Source organism: Haliotis cracherodii, unplaced genomic scaffold (assembly GCF_022045235.1).
Source record: "Haliotis cracherodii isolate W230 unplaced genomic scaffold, xgHalCrac1.p SCAF_12, whole genome shotgun sequence".
NCBI lineage: Eukaryota > Metazoa > Mollusca > Gastropoda > Lepetellida > Haliotidae > Haliotis > Haliotis cracherodii.
The window spans coordinates 8,204,086-8,228,258 of record NW_027266267.1 but is presented as its reverse complement, the minus strand read 5'-3'; the positions used below and the strand labels follow the sequence as shown (position 1 = coordinate 8,228,258).

The following is a 24,173-nucleotide window of genomic DNA, read 5'->3' as shown; positions in this document are numbered from 1 at the left end:
GCATCTAGAACATGAAGTCATGAAACATCTTATTGATACCAACGATACAAAGAATAATACCGCAACCTCGACTCCAATATATTTATAACTTCTAAACACACAAAAAATCATATATTTTCAGAAAATACATATATCAAAATCAAACTTTGCACTGCACTTCCTATTAGTATAGAAATTATACCCCCAATTGAAAAAAAATCCATGAAGTAGTTTTCAAGTATAGGTCGCACAACTGTTGAGTGAGTGAGTGAGTGAGTATGGTTTTACGCCGCTTTTAGCAATATTCCAGCAATATCACGGCGGGGGACACCAGAAATGGGCTTCACACATTGCACCCATGTCGGGAATCGAACCCGGGTCTTCGGCGTGACGAGCGAACGCTTTAACCACTGCACTACCCGACCGCCCCCACAACTGTTGAAGTAAAAAAGGGTTATAAGTTAAAAACATGAAAAAAAATCACATTTTTTCAGAAAATATACACATCAAAATCAAACTTTGAAATGCTCCTCCTCTTCTACAGTATGGAAACTGTTTCCTAAATTTGAAAAGAATTCATGGAGTAGTTTTCAAGTTTAAATAATATAAGTCTAAGTAAAAAATATGAAAAAATAAAAACTGTCCAAATATTGAAAACAAACTTTGCACTGCACCTCTCTTATTGATATAGAAAGTGTTCACTAAGATTGAGAAGAATCTATGCCGTAGTTTTCAAGTTATAGTCGTACACAAAAATGTCTTCGGAAAGACAGCTGCCATGAATTCCTAGTACGGACGGACGGACGGATGGATGGAAGGAATTCCTGGGTATAACTATATACCCCTGCCCTTGCAGATCGGGGGGTGGGGTGGTGGGGGGTGGGGGGTGATGGGGGGTGGAGGGGTTATAATACCGTAAGTTGTTATCCATAAAAAGCTTCATGCCTTCTCATACTTCACCCTTAAGACTAATATTATTTCTTTCGTTTGAGGTACGAATAAAAAAGAAATTACTTTCTCCTATCGTAGGAAAATACAACATGGTGTTGTGTAATAGTAGAGGGCGCTTATAAGAGGCTATATAAGGTCAAGCATGTATAGAGTGGTCATTCTCGCTTGCAGTGCGCCACTGAAAACTTTACTATTATTAATGATTGTTTCTAAGTTGCAGTATGTGCGGTTAACGGTGTTAACCATGATGGCCTGTCGCCCACTGTCGCAAATATGGAGGCTTGTCGCCCTGAGAAAATGATGCCTGTCGCATGTAAACAGTAGCTCGTTGCTCATAATAGTTTATTATCACTGATTATGGCTTGTTGACTTTTGTAGGGCTCATTGCCACGTATTTGAAGCTCGTTGTGTTAATCGAGACTCGTCGTCAGTATTTGTATATTGTCAATTTATTCAATGTCATATGTTAGATATTGTGTATATCATGGATGTCAAATGACTGAGATATGTGCAAATGTGATATTAATGTTGAATTAAATGGTGTGCTGTGGTGCACTGCATAGCAATCCAGAAAGTGTTGTGTTATTTGTTGTATTGGAAGGTGATATATAGGAGAACCGTAATGGTATCGATTACAGGGATTTCAAAATCCAGTTTCGTTGCAAGGTGAATTATCTGGACATACAACTTTTTCCAGCCACGTATATAGATAGTTGACCCCTGTGGGTGTATGACGTCTGTTCCCTCCCCACTTATCAAATGTTTGCCACTACTTCAAATTCCTCTTTTATCTTCAAAAGTATTTTTTATTCCTGTGATATTTGTCAAAAGACATAGTGATAAAATATACACAAACATGCACTGTGGACGGGGGACCGGGCTGTACATGAGAATGTTCTCCTTGAGACTGACTATCACTGCTGTGATATAACTGTCTCCCAAGCGTTCATCAGATACCTGTGGACTGTCTCACTGTAAACAAATCTTTTATCTTGGAATATTTCTACTAATATTCTAGGCCAGTCCACATGGTGTCCATTTCAAAGGAAATTGATTTTTATTTTGGAGTATCCAGCGATTGAGTTTTGTTGTATGTTACAGTGTGTGTGGGTGAGTGAGTGAGTGAGTGGGTGGGTGCGTGGGTGGTTGGGTGAGTGGTTGGGTGAGTGAGTGAGTGAGTGGACGGGTGAGTGAGTGAGTGAGTGGTTGAGTGAGTGGTTGAGTGAGTGAGTGAGTGAGTGAGTGAGTGAGTGGACAGGTGAGTGAGTGAGTGAGTGAGTGAGTGGGTGGTTGAGTGTGTGAGTGAGTGAGTGAGTAGACGGGTGGGTGAGTGAGTGAGTGAAAAATATTAAGGACAAAATATGCCTTGAATGTACTTTGATAACAGACATTTAAAGGTAATATCCAAATTTCTTCGGTTAATGTTTACAAAGATATTCAACGTGAACTCTTGTACTCAAACCCCCTCAAATCTACTTGTTTACAGTTGTGTAGTATACTCAAGTACTTTGTTCAATTACACAAACACCATTAAAATGATTAAGAAAATATTGAAACTTACCAAGTTTGATTTATTATTGGTGACAGTTAATATTTCTGTTGTCGACGCTTTCATCTTTACAGCATGAAACAAATCTAACGTGGCCTCGAGTAGGGCAAGCAAAAATACCAAATGACATAATTTGTCTCACTAATGACATCTCATGCCGACAATGACTGGCAAGTGGACTAAATGGCTTAAGGCAGACTTAAACTTAGCACCGTATTCCCTGATAAATGACAATCTGAAATACCTGGTCACCAGCTCGTTCACCTGGCACACCTTGATCGTCAGTGATCAAACTGAAGGAGAACTGCTACCTGTACAGGTAGGCTGATTAAGTGTATCGGTGTCAGGTAGGTTACTCGGATAATGGAATGTCTGCAGCGCTAGGGAGGAACACACAGCTGGAGTCACTAAGTGAACTAAAACTAGAACTAAATGCTGTTCCTAAATAGATATGTCTAGGCTCGTTTATTTTGTTGGTTTACAGAATTCTTTTATCGGAGTGAATGAGGGAAGGAGGGAAGGAGAGAGGGAGGCAAGGAGGGAAGGAGAGAGGGAGGGAGGGAGGGAGGGAGGGAGGGATAGAGGGAAGGAGAGAGGGAGGGAAGGAGGGAGGTAGGGAGGGATAGGAGGGAGGGAGGGATAGAGGGAAGGAGAGAGAGAGGGAAGGATGGAAGGAGAGAGAGAGGGAAGGAGGGAAGGAGAGAGAGAGGGAAGGAGGGAGGGAGGGATAGGAGGGAGGGAGGGAGGGATAGAGGGAAAGAGAGAGAGAGGGAAGGAGGGAAGGAGAGAGGGAGGGAAGGAGGGAGGGAGGGATAGGAGGGAGGGAGGGAAGGATAGAGGGAAGGAGGGAGGGAAGGATAGAGGGAAGGAGGGAGGGAAGGATAGAGGGAAGGAGAGAGGGAAGGAGGGATGGAGGGAGGGAGGGAAGGATAGAGGGAAGGAGGGAGGGAAGGATAGAGGGAAGGAGAGAGGGAAGGAGGGAGGGAAGGAAGGATAGAGGGAAGGAGGGAGGGAAGGAGGGAGGGAGGGAAGGATAGAGGGAAGGAGGGAGGGAAGGAGGGAGGGAAGGATAGAGGGAAGGATAGATGGAAGGAGGGAGGGAGGGAAGGATAGAGGGAAGGAGGGAGGGAAGGAGGGAGGGAGGGAAGGATAGAGGGAAGGATAGAGGGATGGAGGGAGGGATAGAGGGAAGGAGAGAGGGATGGAGGGAAGGAGGGAGGGATAGAGGGAAGGAGAGAGGGATGGAGGGAGGGAAGGAGGGAGAGAAGGAGGGAGGGATAGAGGGAAGGAGAGAGGGAAGGATAGAAGGAAGGAGGGATAGAGGGAAAAAGAGACAAAGGGAGGGAAGGAGAGAGAAAGGGAGGGAAGGAGAGAGGGATGGATGGAGGGGAGGAGGGAAGGAGAGAGGGAGAGAGAGAGGGAAGGAGGGAGGGAAGGAGAGAGGGATGGAGGGAGGGGAGGAAGGAAGGAGAGAGAAGGGGGGAGGAGAGTTGCAGGGAGGGAGGGATGGAAGGAGGGGAGGAGGGAAGGAGAGAGGGAGAGAGAGAGGGAAGGAGGGAGGGATGGAGGGAGGGAAGGAGAGAGGGATGGAGGGAGGGAAGGAGAGAGGGATGGAGGGAGGGGAGGAAGGAAGGAGAGAGAAGGGGGAGGAGAGTGGGAGGGAGGGAGGGATGGAAGGAGGGGAGGAGGGAAGGAGAGAGAAAGGGAGGGGAGGGGAGGAGAGAGGGAGGGAGGGAGGGAGGGAGGGAAGGAGGGAGGGGTGGATGGAGGGGAGGAGGGAAGGAGAGAGAGAGGGAAAGAGAAAGGGGTGGATGGAGGGAGGGAAAGAGAGAGGGATGGAAGGAGGGAGAGAGAGAGGGAAGGAGGGAGGGAAGGAGAGAGGGATGGAAGGAGGGATGGACGGAGGGGAGGAGGGAAGGAGAGAGGGAGGGAGGAGATGGAGAGATGGGATAGGAAAGAAGGAGAGAGGGATGCAGGGAGGAGATGGGGGGAGGGGGAAAAGCAGGAGAGAAGTTGGGAGGAGATGGGGCCCAGGAGTTGGTGTTTACATGGCAAAAATCTACAAAAAACAACTCATTAGGTGATGATGGGTGAGATGAAACTCAAGGCAAACACACATCTACTGGACCATGGAGATGGCCCCTTATTAAGCAACTCCTATGGCAGGGTGACATCACTGTGTTTCTACCCAAAAGACCCTTCACAGCCACATACACTGGCCAAACACCTTCAACTTGTATGGCCTCTGCACTGACCTACAGCCTGCACTTACACTGGCCAAACACCTTCAACTTGTATGATCTCTGCACTTAAACTGACCAAACACCTTCAACTTGTATGGCCTCTGCACTTACACTGACCAAACACCTTCAACTTGTATGGCCTCTGCACTGACCTACAGCCTGCACTTACACTGGCCAAACACCTTCAACTTGTATGATCTCTGCACTTACACTGACCAAACACCTTCAACTTGTATTGTCTCTGCACTGACCTACAGTCTGCACTTACACTGGCCAAACACCTTCAACTTGTATGATCTCTGCACTTAAACTGACCAAACACCTTCAACTTGTAAGATCTCTGCACTGACCTACAGTCTGCACTTACACTGACCAAACACCTTCAACTTGTATGGCCTCTGCACTGACCTACAGTCTACACTTACACTGACCAAACACCTTCAACTTGTAAGATCTCTGCACTGACCTACAGTCTGCACTTACACTGACCAAACACCTTCAACTTGTATGGCCTCTGCACTGACCTACAGACAAACATCCACATGAAGTTAAAAAACACACATAAATATAATCCATCAAAATAAAAACAGACACATTCTCCACATTCTCAGACTTCAAGAACTATTTTCTTAAAGTGTTTGCTTAGTTGATAAGATTCAGACCAAATCTTTATCATCCATGTCAGCAAGTCCTAACACACGTATGAGTGACATGACATATATATTTTAATCACCAATTCCATGATTTTTGTGTCCAGTTACAAAATACAACAGTTGTAAGACCCATGCCACCTTTTTTAACTTGATGATTTACAGCTTGTTTGCTGTGACATTAGGTAGTTTTGAATAAAAATTTAAATAAATTTGTTTAGCTCATCTGTTTCTTTTTTATTTGGCATATAATTGTTTGTGTCAGTTGCTTTCGTTCAGATTAAAATCAGGGTGTTTCATATTTCTACAAGAACATTTATATGCATTGACTTGTTTGTTTGTTGTTTAATGCAGCACTCAGCAATATTCCAGCCATATAACTGCAGTCTGTGAATAATCGAGACTGGATCAGAGAATCCAGTGATTGACATCATGAGCATTGATGTATGCTTTAGGGATACAATGACATGCATCAACCAAGTCAGCGAGTCTGACCACCTGATCCCGTTATCGCCTGTTATGACAAGCACAGTTGTTTTTTACGGCAAGCATGGGTTGCTGAAGACCTATTCTACCCAAGACCTTGACATTTGTAATGAAATAATTTAATTTTACGGAAAACAACTACACAAAGAGTATATCATAAATAGGATATTCCATGTGTCGAGTGAAATATCATGTTTCTCTTATATTGTGACGGAGAAAAAGGAGATATGTTAACTTGTGAAAATATCTCCCACACATACACACCCTAAATCACCCCCCACAGCCACCCCCATCACTCAATAAGAAGGTTTGGTTTCCTAAGGACTGGTTGTAGGCAATAATACACATATTGCATTTAATCAATTATTATTTAATATATTCCTATTCAATCAATTATTATTTATAAGTTAACAGTTACGCAGTATTCAATTTTTTTAGTTGTATCTTTGTAAAATTGGTCTCTGTATGCAGGCATCTTCTTTGGTAAAAAATAAACATTATATTCGTGCTCATGTCATACTACGTTTATGACACTCGTGCCTAAGTTCCGGTATTACTTATATCTTTTTATGTTTTAATTCCATTGGATATTAAAGCGGTATGAGAAACAATCTACCCAATTCAAAAAGTGTAGCCTTTGGATGCATGTATATTGGAGCTGATGCTTTTATTGCGGTGAATACGGTTCTGGTGATTTCTTCCATCCGTCACACTACAATCTGATTACGACATCACCCAGAGTAAAACACAACATGAACTGTCTGTGCAAGTGTGGCTCTCACATGGCAGAGAGTTCTGGAATATCAGCACACAGCTTCCTGTCACACCAGCTTCCCATCACAGTGGCTGCTGCATCTGGTACAGTCTCACCTCATGGAGGGGATGCTACAACACACCGGTGAGTGAGTGAGTGAGTGAGTGAGTGAGTGAGTGAGTGAGTGGCTGCTGCATCTGGTACAGTCTCACCACATGGACAGGATGCTACAACACACCGCTGAGTGAGTGAGTGAGTGAGTGAGTGAGTGAGTGGCTGCTGCATCTGGTACAGTCTCACCTCATGGACAGGATGCTACAACACACCGCAGAGTGAGTGAGTGAGTGAGTGAGTGAGTGAGAGTGATTTGCGGTGTGGGTATTAAGGTATTTACCCACATGTCCTTACATGTCATTTTCAGTGATTTCATAAAGATTAGATGCTTCAAATCCTGTGGTCTTGACACAGCCTATGAATAGTGAGTGAGTGAGTGAGTGAGTGAGTGAGTGAGTGAGTGAGTGAGTGAGTGGCTGCTGCATCTGGTACAGTCTCACCACAGGATGCTACAACACACCGCTGAGTGAGTGAGTGAGTGAGTGAGTGAGTGAGTGAGTGGCTGCTGCATCTGGTACAGTCTCACCACAGGATGCTACAACACACCGCTGAGTGAGTGAGTGAGTGAGTGGCTGCTGCATCTGGTACAGTCTCACCTCACGGACAGGATGCTTCAACACAACGCAGTGTGTGAGTGAGTGAGTGAGTGAGTGAGTGACAGTGATTTGCGGTGTGGGTATTAAGGTATTTACCCACATGTCCTTACATGTCATTTTCAGTGATTTCATAAAGATTAGATGCTTCAAATCCTGTGGTCTTGACACAGCCTATGAATACTTTTCATCATAAGTATCTTTTGATTCTCAATCGCAAATTGTGTTTTCTGATTTGTAGGTGGTATTAAGTATTCAATATATAAATTAGAGCTGAAAACACATCATGTGCATCTCCCAAATGAAAGTTGGCATTTTTTTAATGCATTATTGACCAACGATGTATATTTTTCATTACTAATATTAGTAACAGATTTCCTGGGAAGAAAAAAAACTGCTCTCAAAATATTAATTTTATTCAACATTTTGTAACCTTTTGAATTTGTCAGATCGGTAAAACAAGTAACGAAAAAGAAAACACTGCAAGATATTTCTCAAACATTAGGACACTCTACATGTTTGCTTTAGGTCATGTAGCCTCCAGGACTTATTATTTAGCGACATTACAACTTGGCAAGGATAAAAGTTGAAATTAGAGAAACTATATCATCTTTGAAGGGAGTAAAACAATAGAACAAATCAAAACAAGCAACGGAACACGACATAGAGTCAACAAGATTCATCCACTGTACAAGATGGGGTTTACTGACATTTAATCATTCTGGTTTTACATCAAGGTTAATCTTTTTGTTGTATAATGCCGCACTCAGCAATATTCCAGTTATATGAAGGCGGTCTGTAAATAATCGAGTCTGGACCAGACAATCCAGTGATAGACGTGATGAGCACCAATGTACGCAATTGGGATACGATGACAAGCATCAACCAAGTCGCGAGGCCTGTATCTGATTTACCGTATTTCCTCTATTAGACGCCCTGGCTTCTATTTATTTCGGACAAGCCTTTGACACGGCGTCAATTAGAGGCCCGGCGTCTATTGGAGGTCGGCTTCTATTAATACCCCCCATTTCACTATGAAAGGGATCATTAATTGTATCAATTGATTGACCCGGCGTCTATTAGAAGCCCGGCTTCTATTTTTTGCACTGAACAATTGACCCGGCTTCTATTAGAGGTCCGGGGTCTAATAGAGGAAGTACGGTATATGACACAATATCAGTAAAAGCTATGATAAAACAAGGAGTACATCACATCATAATATATAAACACATTACAAAACAATCACCACAGAATAATGCCATAAATCAAGACATTGTGACCGCAATTCCATGATGAAATGTACATGTATAATTGAGGGATCACCAGACTCTCACGCAGTGGAGGGTAGCTATAAGTATATATGTGTGGAAGCTCCCCGAAACCTCTATCATTATACAACCATTCCCAGCCACGACACAATATACTCTGGGCTCACAGCACAACGCACAACGCACAACTCCCGGAGTGCCTCCCACCCAGCCATGGAATTATCCCTATATGTCAATCACCAGACGAAACTGACAGGTGTTAATTCGCTATTGACAAGGCACAATGAGCCACAGGTAAAACATTTCATTAGCCTTCAGGAATAACCTATGATTTCTTCTCGTCTTTGTGCAAGAGGTAGCGCTTTTGTGAATTACAGGGATTCCTGAAACATGGAGGGTTTATTGGTAACATTGTGGACGCGGGAGCTGATGATGTCTACGTGGTTGTAGCGAGGCTGGCTGTATATTTGTTTACATGATGGACGACATGTCAGCTCCAGATCCTCTCCATGTATAATCAGCTGACATGTACGACACCTGTACCTCACTTATCTGAGATGTGCATCTTCAGGATTACAACGCGGAAACATCAGACTGACGTCCTCCTGATACGCTACGTTGGTGATTTGTGGAGAATGATTTCTAATTCTTATCATGAGAAGGGAAAAAAACTATACTACACACGAGAGGTTAAACAAATCTGGTTATTTCAAACTGCTATAGTTAATCTGTCATGGTTAGACCACCCACCTTTCATATTTCTATAGTTATTCTGTCATGGCAGGACAGATTAACTATAGAAACATGAAAGCATCGGGTGGTCTAACCATGACATATTAACTATAGAAATAAGAAAGGTGGATGGTCTAACCATGACAGATTAACTATAGAAATATGAAAGGTGGGTGGTCTAACCATGACAGATTAACTATAGTAATATGAAAAAATCAGGTGGTCTAACCATGACAGATTAACTACAGTAAAATGAAAGAATCAAATATTTTTAAACTTCTTTTGAGTGATATAGATTGACACTTCGTAATCTGAAACACTGAAATTTGTTATTTATGTGAATGCACAAAACCCTGAAAATCTTTTTCCTTGTAGTAATATCTGTTAAAATATTCTGTTTGTGTTCCTGGCTGTCTAGCCTGTTATTTACTTTGTTCTTTTTCATGAGAGAGGACATCTTTCATTGTATCATGTGACCAGGTAAGAAGTTTTGACAACTGTAATAGGAGTTTTTAGGAAAGTACTATTTTTGTGGCAAATTAAAAAAAATTTATACTGTTTCCCACGAGACAACTTTTCCCATAAATGTACGTTTACATTTTCCCAACATATTTTTGTAGATACATATATAATTATGTTATCTGTCTCACGGAATTATACCACTGTGGTTTATTCCAATTTCTTCCCGCAAGGCAAATCTCATCAACTTTCTGTTCAGATGTTTGCCCAAAACTGACATGTCAAATATAAATTATATGAAAACAAAATCAAACCTTTCCAAAACGTCATTAAGGATCATTAGAGGTTAATCAATGATGTATTCATAAGAATAATAGAACTACCATATTCCACTTAATAAGCGCCCAGGGCACTCTCAAAATTAGAAATAGGGGGCTCCTATTAGAATATCATTTTGGTGAAAAAAAAACCAGAGTTGACAGATGAATTTCGTGGTTTATGCTGACAGCCTGAAATGTTTATATACGATATGTTTTTCCAGAATTTAATTGTCCATAATTAAGGGTGCATATAACACACAAGTGCATATTATACGCGAATAAATAAGTTTTGTATACATTGATCAATCGGAAGGGATGCTAATTGGGATTGTTCACTGGCCAATATATCAGCAAATATCGCCATGGGCACTTATAAGAGTGGGGTGCTTATTACGTCGAATACAGTATTATTATTATCTTCAAATATTCTCTCTTACAATAATGGGGAGGCATTGAAGTCCAGTGGTCAAAGTGTTTGCTCATATCACTGAAGACCCGGGTTCGATTCCCGACATGGGTACAATGTGTGAAGCCCATTTCTGGTGTCCCCCACCATGATATTGCTGGAATATTGCTAAAAGCAGCGTAAACCATACTTGCTCACTTTTAAAATATAGAATAACCATAACTGTAATATATTTAAACGAAGAAAAACTTACAAAATATATATATGTCACATAAATGTTTTTCAAATAATATTTCCAAAAGGTGTTTTATTTGATAACCTGTATTATATTTTTAGAAGATAATTCAGTTATCTATTTCCACCATGGGTTATGCTGTGTGTTCAACCCATACTTTGGGAAAACTGTGTTTAACACACTTCATCCAGAATTTGCAAACCAGAAAAAACGTCTTATAATAAATGATAAATAAATATTTGACACTGCTTATAAATAATAATAATAAAATAAATAAATAAATAAATAAATAAATAAATAAATAAATAAATAAATAAATAAATAAATATTTGACACTGCATATGAAATGAATAAATAAATAAATAAATAAATAAATAAATAAATAAATAAAAAAATAAATATTTGACACTGAATGAATGAATGAATGAATGAATGAATGAATGAATGAAAGACACTGCTTATGAAATGAATGAATGAATGAATGACACTGCTTATGAAATGAATGAATGAATAAATAAATAAATAAATAAATAAATAAATAAATAAATAAATAAATAAATAAATAAATAATTAAATATTTGACACTGCTTATTGAGAATAGGTTTTACATGACATTGAAGAATTTAAGCACAATGATAGTTGTGGGTTATCTTCTGAAGAGGTATCAGATTTTGTTGCATTTCATTTGACATTTCAAAACATTTTAGATACTGCAAAATTATTGCAGGATATTACAGCGAGGGCCCACGTACCTGAGGAAGATGGGCGATGTTGAAGGAATGACACAGACACAACAGTGGATTTAATGGCCGAGGGTGTGGAGCTTCGAAAGGGCTACCCCAATTTAGAAATGGAATAAATACTATTACAGGCCTAAATGGCATAACCATGCCAGGCCAAATTTCACTATGTGGCGACTTGAGTCGCCAAACATATTTGTTAATAGATAATTGATGCTAAGGCCCAAATGGGGGAGACGTCACTACCCGACCACAGCTGCGGGTCCAAATGGGAGCGAACGCGGCCAGGCCCAGCTATGTGGCAACTTGCGTTGCTAAATATAATTGTTACTAGATTCCTGAGTGAAAACCCGGGAAAGACTGGGTTCCAACTGGTAAGAAGGTAACCCAGTCTGGGTTCCCGCTGGAAAGCAGGTAACCGGAAACCCTAATTAGTAGATATATTAATATAAATTATGATGATATAGGAGGTAGCCCAGAAGAACCACGCAACTCCACGACTTGTTTTATTCACATTGTCAAGATATGTACAATATAGGAGAGATATATAATTAGATATGTACAATTTGTTGTGCCTGGTACCTGTCATGGACAATAAAAGTTGATGTACAATGGAAATGAGTGAGTGAGTGAGTGAGTTTAGTTTAACGGCGCTTTTAACAGTATTCCAGTTATATCGCGGCATGTCAGCTTTATGTGGGAGGAAAGCCCGAAGTGATGCAGGTCTCAGACGTTTACCACTTCGGTGAAACCCACAAGCACGAGTATGGTGCTGACAAACCTAGAAACATAATCGGGGCGAACCGGGATTCGAACCCACAATCATAGGTTTCTGGCGTGCCCAAGGGACGCAACTCTGCACAGCGAATCGCGGCGCCTTAGACAACTGGGCCACCCGTGCCCCCTCATAATGGAAATGAGATGGATGGAGGCAAACAGGGTGGGCGGGTGGGAAAGCAGAGAGCGACAATGCGATGTACAACGCGTTGAACGGCTGTGCGAAAGTCATGAGTAGAGACAGTTACGTAATTGAAAAAGCAGTGATGACGTCACCACGAAATGGTTACGTAACTTCCGAGGACACACGCGTGCAATGACGCAACAGGAAGTAGGTGAGTTTGTAAACATAAGATGATATACCTGCAATAAAAACATTTAGTTCCTAGTACTAAATGTAAATATTCAGTGACATTTTGAAACTTTGCATAAAATATTGCAATAACATTTTTACAAACTGCCATTCTGTCAGATATGTTAGGTATTGCACTAGTATTACTGTTCAATGAGTGAGTGAGTGAGTGAGTGAGTGAGTGAGTGAGTGAGTGAGTGAGTGAGCGAGCGGGTGGTTGGGTGGGTGAGTGAGTTGGGTTTAATGCCACTTTCGACAATATTTCAGTTTTATCACAAAGTGTCAGCTTAATGTGGGGGGAAAGCCATAAGTGATGTAGATCTCAGATCCACTATTCAATGAATTTTTTTAATATTCAAATATTTACATGCTGCAATTCTATGAGCAGAGTTAAGATATCTGCAGCTACAGTTAACAGGATCCGTAATGCTGATCAATTTGAGTAACTTTAATTCTGCTGAAATTTTAGATCCTACTCATCGTAAGATGAAACAAAGCTCAGAAGGGCTCTCAGTTCCACTACTACCAACATCAACCTCACACAAACCCACTTATATTTGACATTTAATTACTTAAGGCTATCAGATAGAGTCAGTTTTCGTGCCAATCAAACAGTCCCCTATATAACACCTGACTTCCTCAGAAACAGGCAGGACAAAAAGCAATTAAAGGTACGCTGATTTCCGAAAGGTCAACAGGTATTTTTCTCTATTTTCCATCAGATATCAATTACCAAATGAGCCCGCAGATTGTGCTAATAGTTTCAACATCCTGTCTGTCTGTAATCTCCCATGATCCTCTTTGACTGATGAGGTCGTCTGCAGGACATTACGCACACAAGATGGCCGCCTTCATTGACATTGTGTCAGCCAATCACAGATGATCAGGGATGAGCTGACCTCCACGGCTCAAGGTCAGCCTCATCTGGTCATGTGACCCGCATGTCGGTCAATTAATGAATTAATGTTGTTAATTTCTTGCAAACTCTCCAACTGAGACAGCAAACTTCTGATAAAAATAATCAATGTAGTTTTTCTAGAATTCAGCTAAGTTTACACTTATCGTCATGAGAATAGAGCTGGGGCTTTGAAGCTCACCTGAACTGTTGAAAAATTTGCAACCTTACAGATCAAATTAAATTTTTCAAAATATTTGAAAAGGATTGTGGGTAAATTTTGAAGACACTAAAGTTGTGATTATTGAAATAGAGATTTTATTACATTTAAATGAAACCTAATTTTTTGTCAGAATAGATGTTGAAATTAAAGTATCATTAGATTATGGGATGAATATGACAATATACTCTGACAATGTGTGTTCTCATAATCATTCCTGAATAATATTTATAACTGTCATTCCTTAAAATGTGTTTAATTCGTTTCTGTACCCACCTAGTGGGTGCATATGTACAAAAATCTTAGCTTAGCTTAGCTTAGCTTAGCTTAGCTTAGCAAGAGTTAAGTATCAAAATGTTCACAAACAAATGATATGAATTGTTGCACATCATAAGCTCAACACTGAATTTAAAATGGTATGATCAGAAAAGTCGGGGGAAAACATATGTGGAGCAAACCTATAAAAAAAATTGAAAATTTTATGCTTACTTAAACACAGACCATTCCTCAGTTCATTGATGAAAAGTTTCCACTTTTGTGGATGTATAAACTATCAAAGATTCACCGAAGTGGTAAACATCTGAGACCTAAATCACTTCGAGCTTTCCCCCCACATTAAGCTGACACGCCGTGATATAACTGGAATACTGTTAAGAGCGGTGTTAAACCCAACTCACTCACTCACTCCTCCCACATTAAGCTGACATGCCGTGATATAACTGGAATACTGTTAAGAGCGGCGTTAAACCCATCTCACTGGAATACTGTTCAAAGAGGCGTTAAACCCAACTCGCTCACTCACTCCTCCCACATTAAGCTGACACGCCGTGATATAACTGGAATACTGTTAAGAGCGGTGTTAAACCCATCTCACATACTCATCCAGAATTATATCTCTTATCATAAAAAGGGTCACTAGATGATTCCTGGACTTTGGTTAAAGAGGGATTGTGCTTTGAAAAAAACAAAATTTTGAAAGATAAATTGTCCTCGGGTTTTATGAAAAGAAGTATTATTCACTGGCAAAGCAGGATATCCAGACAGAGCAGTTTTGTGAAAAACATCCACCGCGTGGTTGCTCCTTCCAACAGAGCTCCAGATCTGAAAAATACTCACCAAAAACACCATAACCCAAATAAGTTTGAGTTGCTTGTGTAGTCTTATCAAAAATCATAAGATGCTATTAAACCCTGGAGCAAGCGCTGTATCTGTAATTTCCAAAACTGTATCGCAAATGTTCCTTCTCTTCTGAATAATTGGCATCCTACATTATCCTCCATATTCTTATCTCTGTGTTTAATCAATTTAATGTTATACATTATTGCTTGTTGATAGTAGTTTGCAGAAAAAAAATAAAACATAAGAGCAAAACAACAATTTGTGTAATTACACAACATAATCTGGAGACAGAAAGAGGTCGATACACCGACACATTTGCCGACCAGAGAATATAAAAATATGTAACTTAAACAAATTAGCAGATGAAAAACACTTCCTTTTATACTGTCCAAAGTATCTGTACGAAAGAAAGTTACTTCTTCTAACACAAGATTTATTAAACTGTCAAAATGATAACAAACGTTTTTCAAGTATCTTAAACCCCTGTTCTGAAAAAGAAAAATATGTTGCAATAATGATCTCTGACATGTTTAAAAAGAGAACCCATCTTGTCGACAACGTTAATGCTTACAACAACTATCGTGACTTATCAATACAGTATCTACACCAAATGTACGCTGCCAGCCACTTAAGATATATATAAATGTTAATGTACCGTTAATGAAAATAATATGTAATATCTCTCTATATATAATGTACATGATGTTTATCTCCCTTTCATGTCAATCATTATATTTATTCCCAAATGTAGATACCGTATTCAACGTAATAAGCGCCCCGCTCTAAAAAGCGCCCACGGCGATATTTGCTAATATATTGGCTAGTGAACAATCCCAATTGGCACCCGTTCCGATTGATCAATGTACACAATACTTATATATTCATGTATAATACGCACTCGTGTGTTATATGCACCCTCAATTATGGGCAATTAAATTCTGGAAAAATAAATCTGTCGTACATAAACATTTCAGGCTATCGGCATAAACCACGAAATTTATCTTACACCTCTGTTTTTTATTACCAAAATAATATTCTAATAAGAGCCCCCTTTTTCTAATTTTGAGAGCGCCCTGGGCGCTTAATACGTCGAATACGGTAGTAGTATTCTGCCCTAAGAAGGAGTTCTGTACATTAAAATTCTTGATTCTTGATTAATTGTAGCTTTTCAGCTTGCATACCTGTACGTCTTTTCTGGTTTTTATTTTCTGATTGAATACAGACATCACTTATACATGAACTCTACTTCAATGATAATGCATAAAAGTGCTACACTTTTGGTTATTAAATTAATTTAAATGTATAAAGTAAAGCTGCAACTAAAATAACATAATACTGGAATAAATTATTCCTGATAAATTAATAGTTTCAGATACAATTCTTTCGATCATTGTATCAAAATTCTTTAAAGTTAGATTTGGGTAATTTTTAACTAAATTACTGGTAGATTCTGAGAAACATTTGCACAGCTGAAGGTTCTTCCGACTTAGTTTACAAGGCAATACATATATAGAGGATTCATCACGAGTGTTTTTTAATATGGGAAATATCAACCGAGTCTTTGTTAATCGGTATTTGCCGATCCTTTGGCGAGGCAAATACCGATTAATGGGACGAGGTTGATATTACCCATATTAAAAAACACGAGTGATGAATTCTATTTATCATTTTCACATTTTTGCTTCCCTTTTAAGGAATAATTGCATTAACATTTTCATCAGCAACTTGTCGAAATCTTACGTATAGATCGTGCGTAGTGATACGTGTTTTCCATAGCCATGTAAACCAAAATATACAACCTCTTAACTCCTTTATGGCATATTCCTTCGCTAATTTGCATACTTATGTCATTGGGGTATGACATACATGTTTTTATGTCATAAGCTTATGTCATGGATAAATGCTTTAGTTAAATGATAAAGTAATCTTAATCTCTGCATATAAAACAATGCCTAGCAGAACAAGAAATACTATTTAATTGCTAAATTATTATGACGTTTTATCTCAAATTTCAAATTTGTATTGACCAAGTTTAATTGTTATGATCTGTTCGTTTCCCTGAATTCCCTGCGAAAGACAAACATGTTCCTGGATCTTTGAAAGGCATTTAGAAGTGATTCACATAAGGAAGAGAATATATGGATGTCAACTTCTTTATAATGAAGAACACAACATTTCGGAGTACTGTATTCGACATATAAGCGCCCCGCTGTTATAAGCGCCCATGGTGATATTTGCTAATATACTAGCTAGTGAACAATCCCAATGAGCACCCCTTCCGATTGATAAATATACTCAAGATTATTTACTCGTGCATAATATGTTTGTTATATGCACCCTTAATTATGGGCAAATAAATTCTGGAAAAATATATCTGTTGTATATAAACATTTCAGGCTGTCAGCATAAAACACAAAATTAATGATTTTTCAATTCTGTTGTTTTTCACCAAAATAATATTCTAATAAGAGCCCCCTATTTCTAATTTTGAGAGCGCCCTGGGCGCTTATTATGTCGAATACGGTATATGCTTACTCCTTCATCAGGTTAATGATGAAGCACCCACTCCCTGATCATTCACCTGCTGAAGGAGTAAGCACATACTCCAAAACGTTGTGTTCCTCATAATAAAGAAGTTGACATCCATGTATTCTCTTCCTTAAACATGTTTTTATTGCAAATGTAGGGATTGTGAATGTGCTGGTGACTTGCTTCATTCCGATTTGCTTTATAGACAGTGAATATATATTAGCATCCATTTTGAAGGCTTTTACAGGGGAGGTCGCCTTATATACGGTGATATACGATATGAGTTATTTAAACTTTGACATGGACATGTATATGTCGTTTGTGAGCTCATATCATACCTGACACAACTGAGGTATCAGGTGGACAGGTGCAAACTAAAGCACCTGAAACAGTGTTTTCAGCAGATTTATGTTTGAAAAAGGGTCACTCATTGTTTTAAACGTAATCAATGGACTGGACCAAGTGTGTACAAATATACTGAATACCCACAGACAACTATAAATACCAAGAGAAAGATAATGTGATAAATATTCAGTGGCAAAGAATATTATCTGGAGCCGTTTCACAGAAGGAAATGTGTTTTGGCACCAGTGTTTGTCTTTAACAGTATCGCAGCCCCACTCCCCCAACAAAGTGACATCTTTAGGAACTGACCATTTATTATTCTTTTTGGAGAGAGCTGTGATTTAGAAACCGAATATTTTGTAGACGACTGCTTCAAGGCAATAGAAACAGAATATTTTGTAGATCACTGCTTCAAGGCAATAGAAACAGAATATTTTGTAGATCACTGCTTCAAGACAATAGAAACAGGATATTTTGTAAATCACTACTCAAGACAATAGAAACAGAATATTGTGTAGATCACTGCCTCAAGACAATAGAAACAGAATATTTTGTAGATCACTACTTCAAGACCATAGAAACAGAATATTTTGTAGATCACTGCTTCAAGGCAATAGAAACAGAATATTTTGTAGATCACTGCTTCAAGACAATAGAAACAGATTATTTTGTAGATCACTGCTTCAATTTAAGGCAACAGAAACAGAATATTTTGTAGATCACTGCTTCAATGCAATAGAAACAGAATATTTTGTAGATCACTGCTTCAAGGCAATGGAAACAGAATATTTTGTAGATCACTGCTTCAAGGCAATAGAAACAGAATATTTTGTAGATCACTGCTTCAAGGCAATGGAAACAGAATATTTTGTAGATCACTGCTTCAAGGCAATGGAAACAGAATATTTCGTAAATCACTGCTTCAAGGCAATGGAAACAGAATATTTTGTAGATCACTGCTTCAAGGCAATGGAAACAGAATATTTCGTAGATCACTGGTTCAAGGCAATAGAAACAGAATATTTTGTAGATGACTGCTTCAAGACAATGGAACCAGAATATTTTGTAGATCACTGCTTCAAGGCAATAGAAACAGAATACTTTGTAGATCACTGCTTCAAGGCAATAGAAAAAGAATATTTCATAGATCACTGCTTCAAGGCAATAGAAACAGAATATTGTGTAGATCACTGCCTCAAGACAATAGAAACAGAATATTTTGTAGATCACTGCTTCAAGACAATAGAAACAGAATATTGTGTAGATCACTGCCTCAAGACAATAGAAACAGAATATTTTGTAGATCACTGCTTTAAGACAATTCTTTAAATGAAGCAAAACCTAAAAAAAATCACAGCATTTTTTTCATTTTCATGTCCAGTAAAGGATATTAATTGTTTTGTAAACCCTTAGGCAAAATTATTGTTTGTAGTATTTTCTAGAATAATTTCAAGACAATAGAAACAGAATATTTTGTAGATCACTGCTTTAAGAAAATTCTTTTAATGAAGCAACACCTCAAAAACATCACAGCATTTTATTCATTTTCATGTCCAGTAAAGGATATTAATTGTTGTGTAAACCCTGAGGCAAAGTTATTGTTTGTAGTATTTTTGAAATCATTATATGGTATGAGTTATTTTAACTTCATATATCATTGAAAAAGTTCCCCCCAAAATCATTGATAGTCCCTAACCAGGGAGGTTTCATCTCTACGCTTCACAGTAATCTAAATCCCTCCACACTGCTGAAAGCAGACCACTGAACTAAACAAGAAACACCCTAAGCTGACAGTTTGAGGGTGTTCTGTAAATCGTGTAGTTTTTGATAACATCTTCATTTTTCCTTCATCGAGTACTTCCCATTATCGCAAAACACCATTGTAAAACTTTCCGAAGATTAAACGTATTGCTCTGCACCTGCAGAGAATGGTAAAAACGACTCGAGCGAATCATCACATCCTGATCCATTTAAAAGCCATTTCTAAAATATGAGCTTCCAGAAAAGCTCACAACAGGAATAGAAAACAAGAGAAAAACGTTCCCCAAGTTCTTTCCCAGGCTATACCAGCTCAAATCTGTCACCACCATAATTAAACACCATGTCTTTCAGAACGGCACACATTATCACCTTGAAGCAGACGGAACAGCCTTGTTTTGCTCAAACATACTGCCATTTCAGTACTGTGCCAATCCCACTTTTGCACTGCCTGATAGTGTATAAATACATAGAGGCATAAATGGGAGAGTTAATGGCAAACACAGCAGCCATAAAAAAATAGTTCCTCTGGTGAACGAAGTTATCTTATCTTAGGGCGGGAACTCTTCAGCAAATGAACACAAATAAGACATTTACAACAGTCCCCTGCAAAATGTCTCCTGGTATAATCTGCCCCTGCCAGGAATTATCTGCATCCACACAAATCTGGTACAAACACCATTTTTCAAAATGGCCGACATGACCTGATCAATCATGTCTCTGGTGATAAATGTGTTTATAGATTGTATGGCTGTGTAGGGATGGTATGTGTTTCATACAAACTTCTCTGACATACACTGTAACATGAGTTCTAAGCTGGGCAGCGTGACCTTTAGCTGTAGTCTCTTGTTTGTCTTGGTTTTCAATTTTCATGCCAATAATTAACCTACTGGACTCTGAAAATCTAATTGCAGTACAAGCGACAAACCCAATATTACAACACTAAAACTAATTTGCTGATTGAGTTATCAAGCACCCATCTCTATTAATAAATAGAAAACCTCAGAGTTAAAAACTCCAAGGTTAGCCAAGTAGTTTTAATCTTTATTCGACTTGTGTTGATATATCTAATATTGAAGACATGAGGCTGAGATTCTTGTTATCATCCTAAATTATTCTTTCAGCTTTTTCAGTTTGTAAACAGTAACAACCAGTCTTGACAGAAGTAGAGACAGGAGCTGATGTCATTTTATTGTGATGTCATGGTAACCAGTGACATCACAATGGTCTGCAAAATTGTTGAAGCCAGTTTTTAAATCATCCTATATCATCCTATATGTCTTTATTGCACAAACGTTTGTGCAGTAATTGTAATTTTCTCTCGTCCAAGATTCTCACAACACGATGTAGACCACGTCACCACGGATAGGGCAGCAAAACATTCTGAGCTGACATATCATTTTTATATATATATATATATATATATATATATATATATATATATATATATATATATATATATTTATATATTTATTTATTTATTTATTTATTTATTTGAAAGTCATTCTGCTGTGGAGTTAAAACTGCAGCTGTCTTCTTGAATCACTGATTGTGATGTAAACATGGAATTTATATATAACATTTTATATGCAAATAGGGTCTATATTACTAGTGGGATACATAATACAAACAAATCTTTTTCTGTTTAATTTATTTCTTTTCAGCTGCTTTTCAGAAGTTGAGGCCTGTGAAACAAAAAATAATAATTTGTCGTCTAAATGAAGCAAGTCTAGATTTTCCTCAGGTTCAGGGTCTGTTATCATCTGCAAGAAAACTAACTACCTTCAGGGGTCGGGTTCTGAATCTCCATACTCACTTGGGCTCCTTTTCAATATATTTGTTTCAGTTATTTGTTTCTACCAAACTTATTTATTTTCAAAGTGTTAGTCTACCATCAGCAATAGAGCAGCAGCCAGCATCACAGCTCTTAAAAGTGTTAAACACCAAGACCTTTCTAATCTTACACAAGACTTCTTCTATTTTTTGTAAACAGAGTTTGGGCCAAATAATCCAAGATGGTAGGTCGGAAAAATAAATTAAATTTTGAAATTTCAAATAAATTATTTTATTTCCTTTCGAGTTTTTTCAATATTTATTTTTTTTATTTCCTTGGAATCTTAAGTAGGTGAGAGAAAAAAATGTGGGGGCAGGAGTTTTAAGATAAATTTTTCAAAGTTTAATTTTAGTACAAAAAGTAATTCATTTATATTTATAGTGCACGTAAATGATTTTTTTACCTATTTTACTTATTTCTGGTCAGTGGAATGAAAAAACACTGCTTTTTTAACTTTTCTTTGAGTGGGCAGACAAGTAAACCAAGCTCTTAAACAAGTCTGGCCTTTTCGGTATGACCCTTGTCATTGTCAATATTTTGTCATTATCCCCTCGTTGCTATATATTGACATCCATGTATTAGATCATGACCAGGAGCTGCAATAATATGACGATCTAGGAGCTGCAATAATATGACGATCTAGGAGCTGCAATAATATGACGATCCAGGAGCTGCATTAATATGACGATCCAGGAGCTGCAATAATATGACGATCCAGTAGCTGCAATAATATGACGATCCAGTAGCTGCATTAATATGACGATCCAGTAGCTGCATTAATATGACGATCCAGGAGCTGCAATAATATGACGATCCAGGAGCTGCATTAATATGAGTATCCAGGACCAAAATAACAACTTGTTTTATTGTTCATGCATATTTATCACGACGATAATATGATTTTAATATGATTTTGATATGATTTTTAATATGACAAATTGCATTGAGTTTGAATACATCCATATGTCATGCAACATATTTATTACATTCTCCCTGAGACAGCCTAATCCTTGATGACACATTTACTGTGCCAAAGTATTAAGAAACTGTAAAAGAAGCTTGTGGAATAAAAATGCTTACCGAGAACTTTCTCTCACCTTCTTTCTGGGACAGGATAATCCTTGTTGACACCTTTACAGTGACAAAGTATTAAGAAACTTGTGGAATAAAATATTGGAAAAATATCTCGACAGTTTGGGGAACAGACACACTGAAAACACCGGTCATTGTTTATTGTTGACTCAGCAATATTCCATCTGTATAGCAGTCAGTTTATATTTGTTGAACACAATCAGGGTATGATGACACACTATAAACCAAGTGAGACTTTCTTGTTTCAAGTCCTCTGAGAATTTGAGTGTGCACACACAAATAAGTTTTTTATCCATAAAATATATTTATCATCTATTGGCCATTCATGTGGGTGATATCATGTTTTTTGATATTGCACAAATTGTGGTTAATATTTTATTTATTACATAAATTAAAAAACAATAATATTTCAAATTCAACAATAATTGAATCAGATGTTACGGAAAGTCACAAGGGATAATGCCTAACAAGCTTTGCGTTATTCTCTCACTGATTGGCTGAAAGTGTTTCTCTCCTTTGAGTCCATTGGCTTAATCACACAGGGCAATACTATGTTGACGGGTATCAGGTCAATACCACTTTTTAAGGAAGGTATTGTTACCCTTTCTCAACCAATGAAAATACAGATATAATTTGTTAATGTAATAATTTATTTTAAATGGTTGTCTTCTTGTCATTCACTAAGGAGTATCATACAGCTCTTGTTAACGTGGTTCAATCAGGGTTACAGAGTTCAAGGCCTGAGTAAAGCTTGATATTTGACAGTGAATAATATGATGTCTGATGCAGTTCCCTACTCTGATTTGCACTATATGTTTTTTCCATGTTTTTTTTTCCAGGTAAACAAATGCCTTTGCAAAATAATAATAATAATAATAATATTAATTAAAAAAATAAAAAAAATAAATAAATAAATAAATCAATAAAAAATAAATAAATAAATAAATAAATAAATTAATAAATAAATATAAAAAATAAAAAATAAAAAATAAATAAATAAATAATAATAAAAAATAAATAAATGAATAAATAAATAAATAAATAAATAAATATGAAGATGATGATGATGATGATGATGATGATTTCTATGCGTGTCTTTCACGTTGTACTTTAACCATCCCTGGTACAAGGACTAACAAACCCTGAACCATCCTTCCAAGAACAGATAACACACTACATACACAAGGAGATACAATGTATTTATGATTTATGACTTTTATCACACGAGGATGTCAAATGTGTAATAACTCTTACAAATTATTTCCTCTCATATCAGAAATCTGATACCCGTGGACAAATGTTGGACTCATACTTCGTTATCATCATCATCATCATCACCATCATCACCGGTATCATCATCATCATCATCATCATCATTGTATGAGTAAACAAGTCCAACTCTGTCTTACTATGATCCACTAGCATCAAATTCTTTTAGAATTTGAAAGAGAATGATCAGTACTTGTGACAGAGTATCTTGTAAGGATAGATTTGTAAACCTGAGTCTCCGAAAATAATTTTACCAATAGCCAGGAAATAGACTGAAAATGGATGAATGGGTACCGTGTTTGCCAACATCAACGTTAACCACCTTATTTAGCGGGTGTGAAAAGGGTTGAGCCATGACTTGATCCTTTTGAACACCTAGACATTTAAAATAACCGAAGCTTGTCCGATCTGACATGATCCCGCGATGACCGCCAGTGATTGAGAACACAGCCCGAGGCGATCGGTGACCGATTATTATTTTGGTGTTTTCGCACCCATTATATT

The 24,173-nt window shown here is 38.0% G+C and overlaps 1 protein-coding gene across 1 annotated transcript; it reads left to right on the top strand.

Moving 5' to 3' along the window:
* Positions 1 to 3,564: 3,564 nt before the first annotated feature.
* LOC139456961 (octapeptide-repeat protein T2-like) lies at positions 3,565 to 23,784 on the top strand. Its single transcript, XM_071238427.1, has 3 exons — positions 3,565 to 4,238; positions 6,648 to 6,756; positions 23,677 to 23,784. Exons 1-3 carry the CDS (start codon positions 3,565 to 3,567, stop codon positions 23,782 to 23,784), a joined length of 891 nt encoding a protein of 296 aa, XP_071094528.1.
* The last annotated feature ends 389 nt before the right edge of the window (positions 23,785 to 24,173 follow it).

Bases quoted from the DNA above. Each gene is read 5' to 3' on its own strand.
- LOC139456961 (XM_071238427.1), top strand. From the start codon at position 3,565: ATGGAAGGAGGGAGGGAGGGAAGGATAGAGGGAAGGAGGGAGGGAAGG. The intron at 4,239-6,647 runs GTGGATGGAGGG...CTCACATGGCAG, and splicing joins AGGGAGGGAAGGAGGGAGGG to AGAGTTCTGGAATATCAGCA. The intron at 6,757-23,676 runs GTGAGTGAGTGA...CTCTCATATCAG, and splicing joins GGGGATGCTACAACACACCG to AAATCTGATACCCGTGGACA.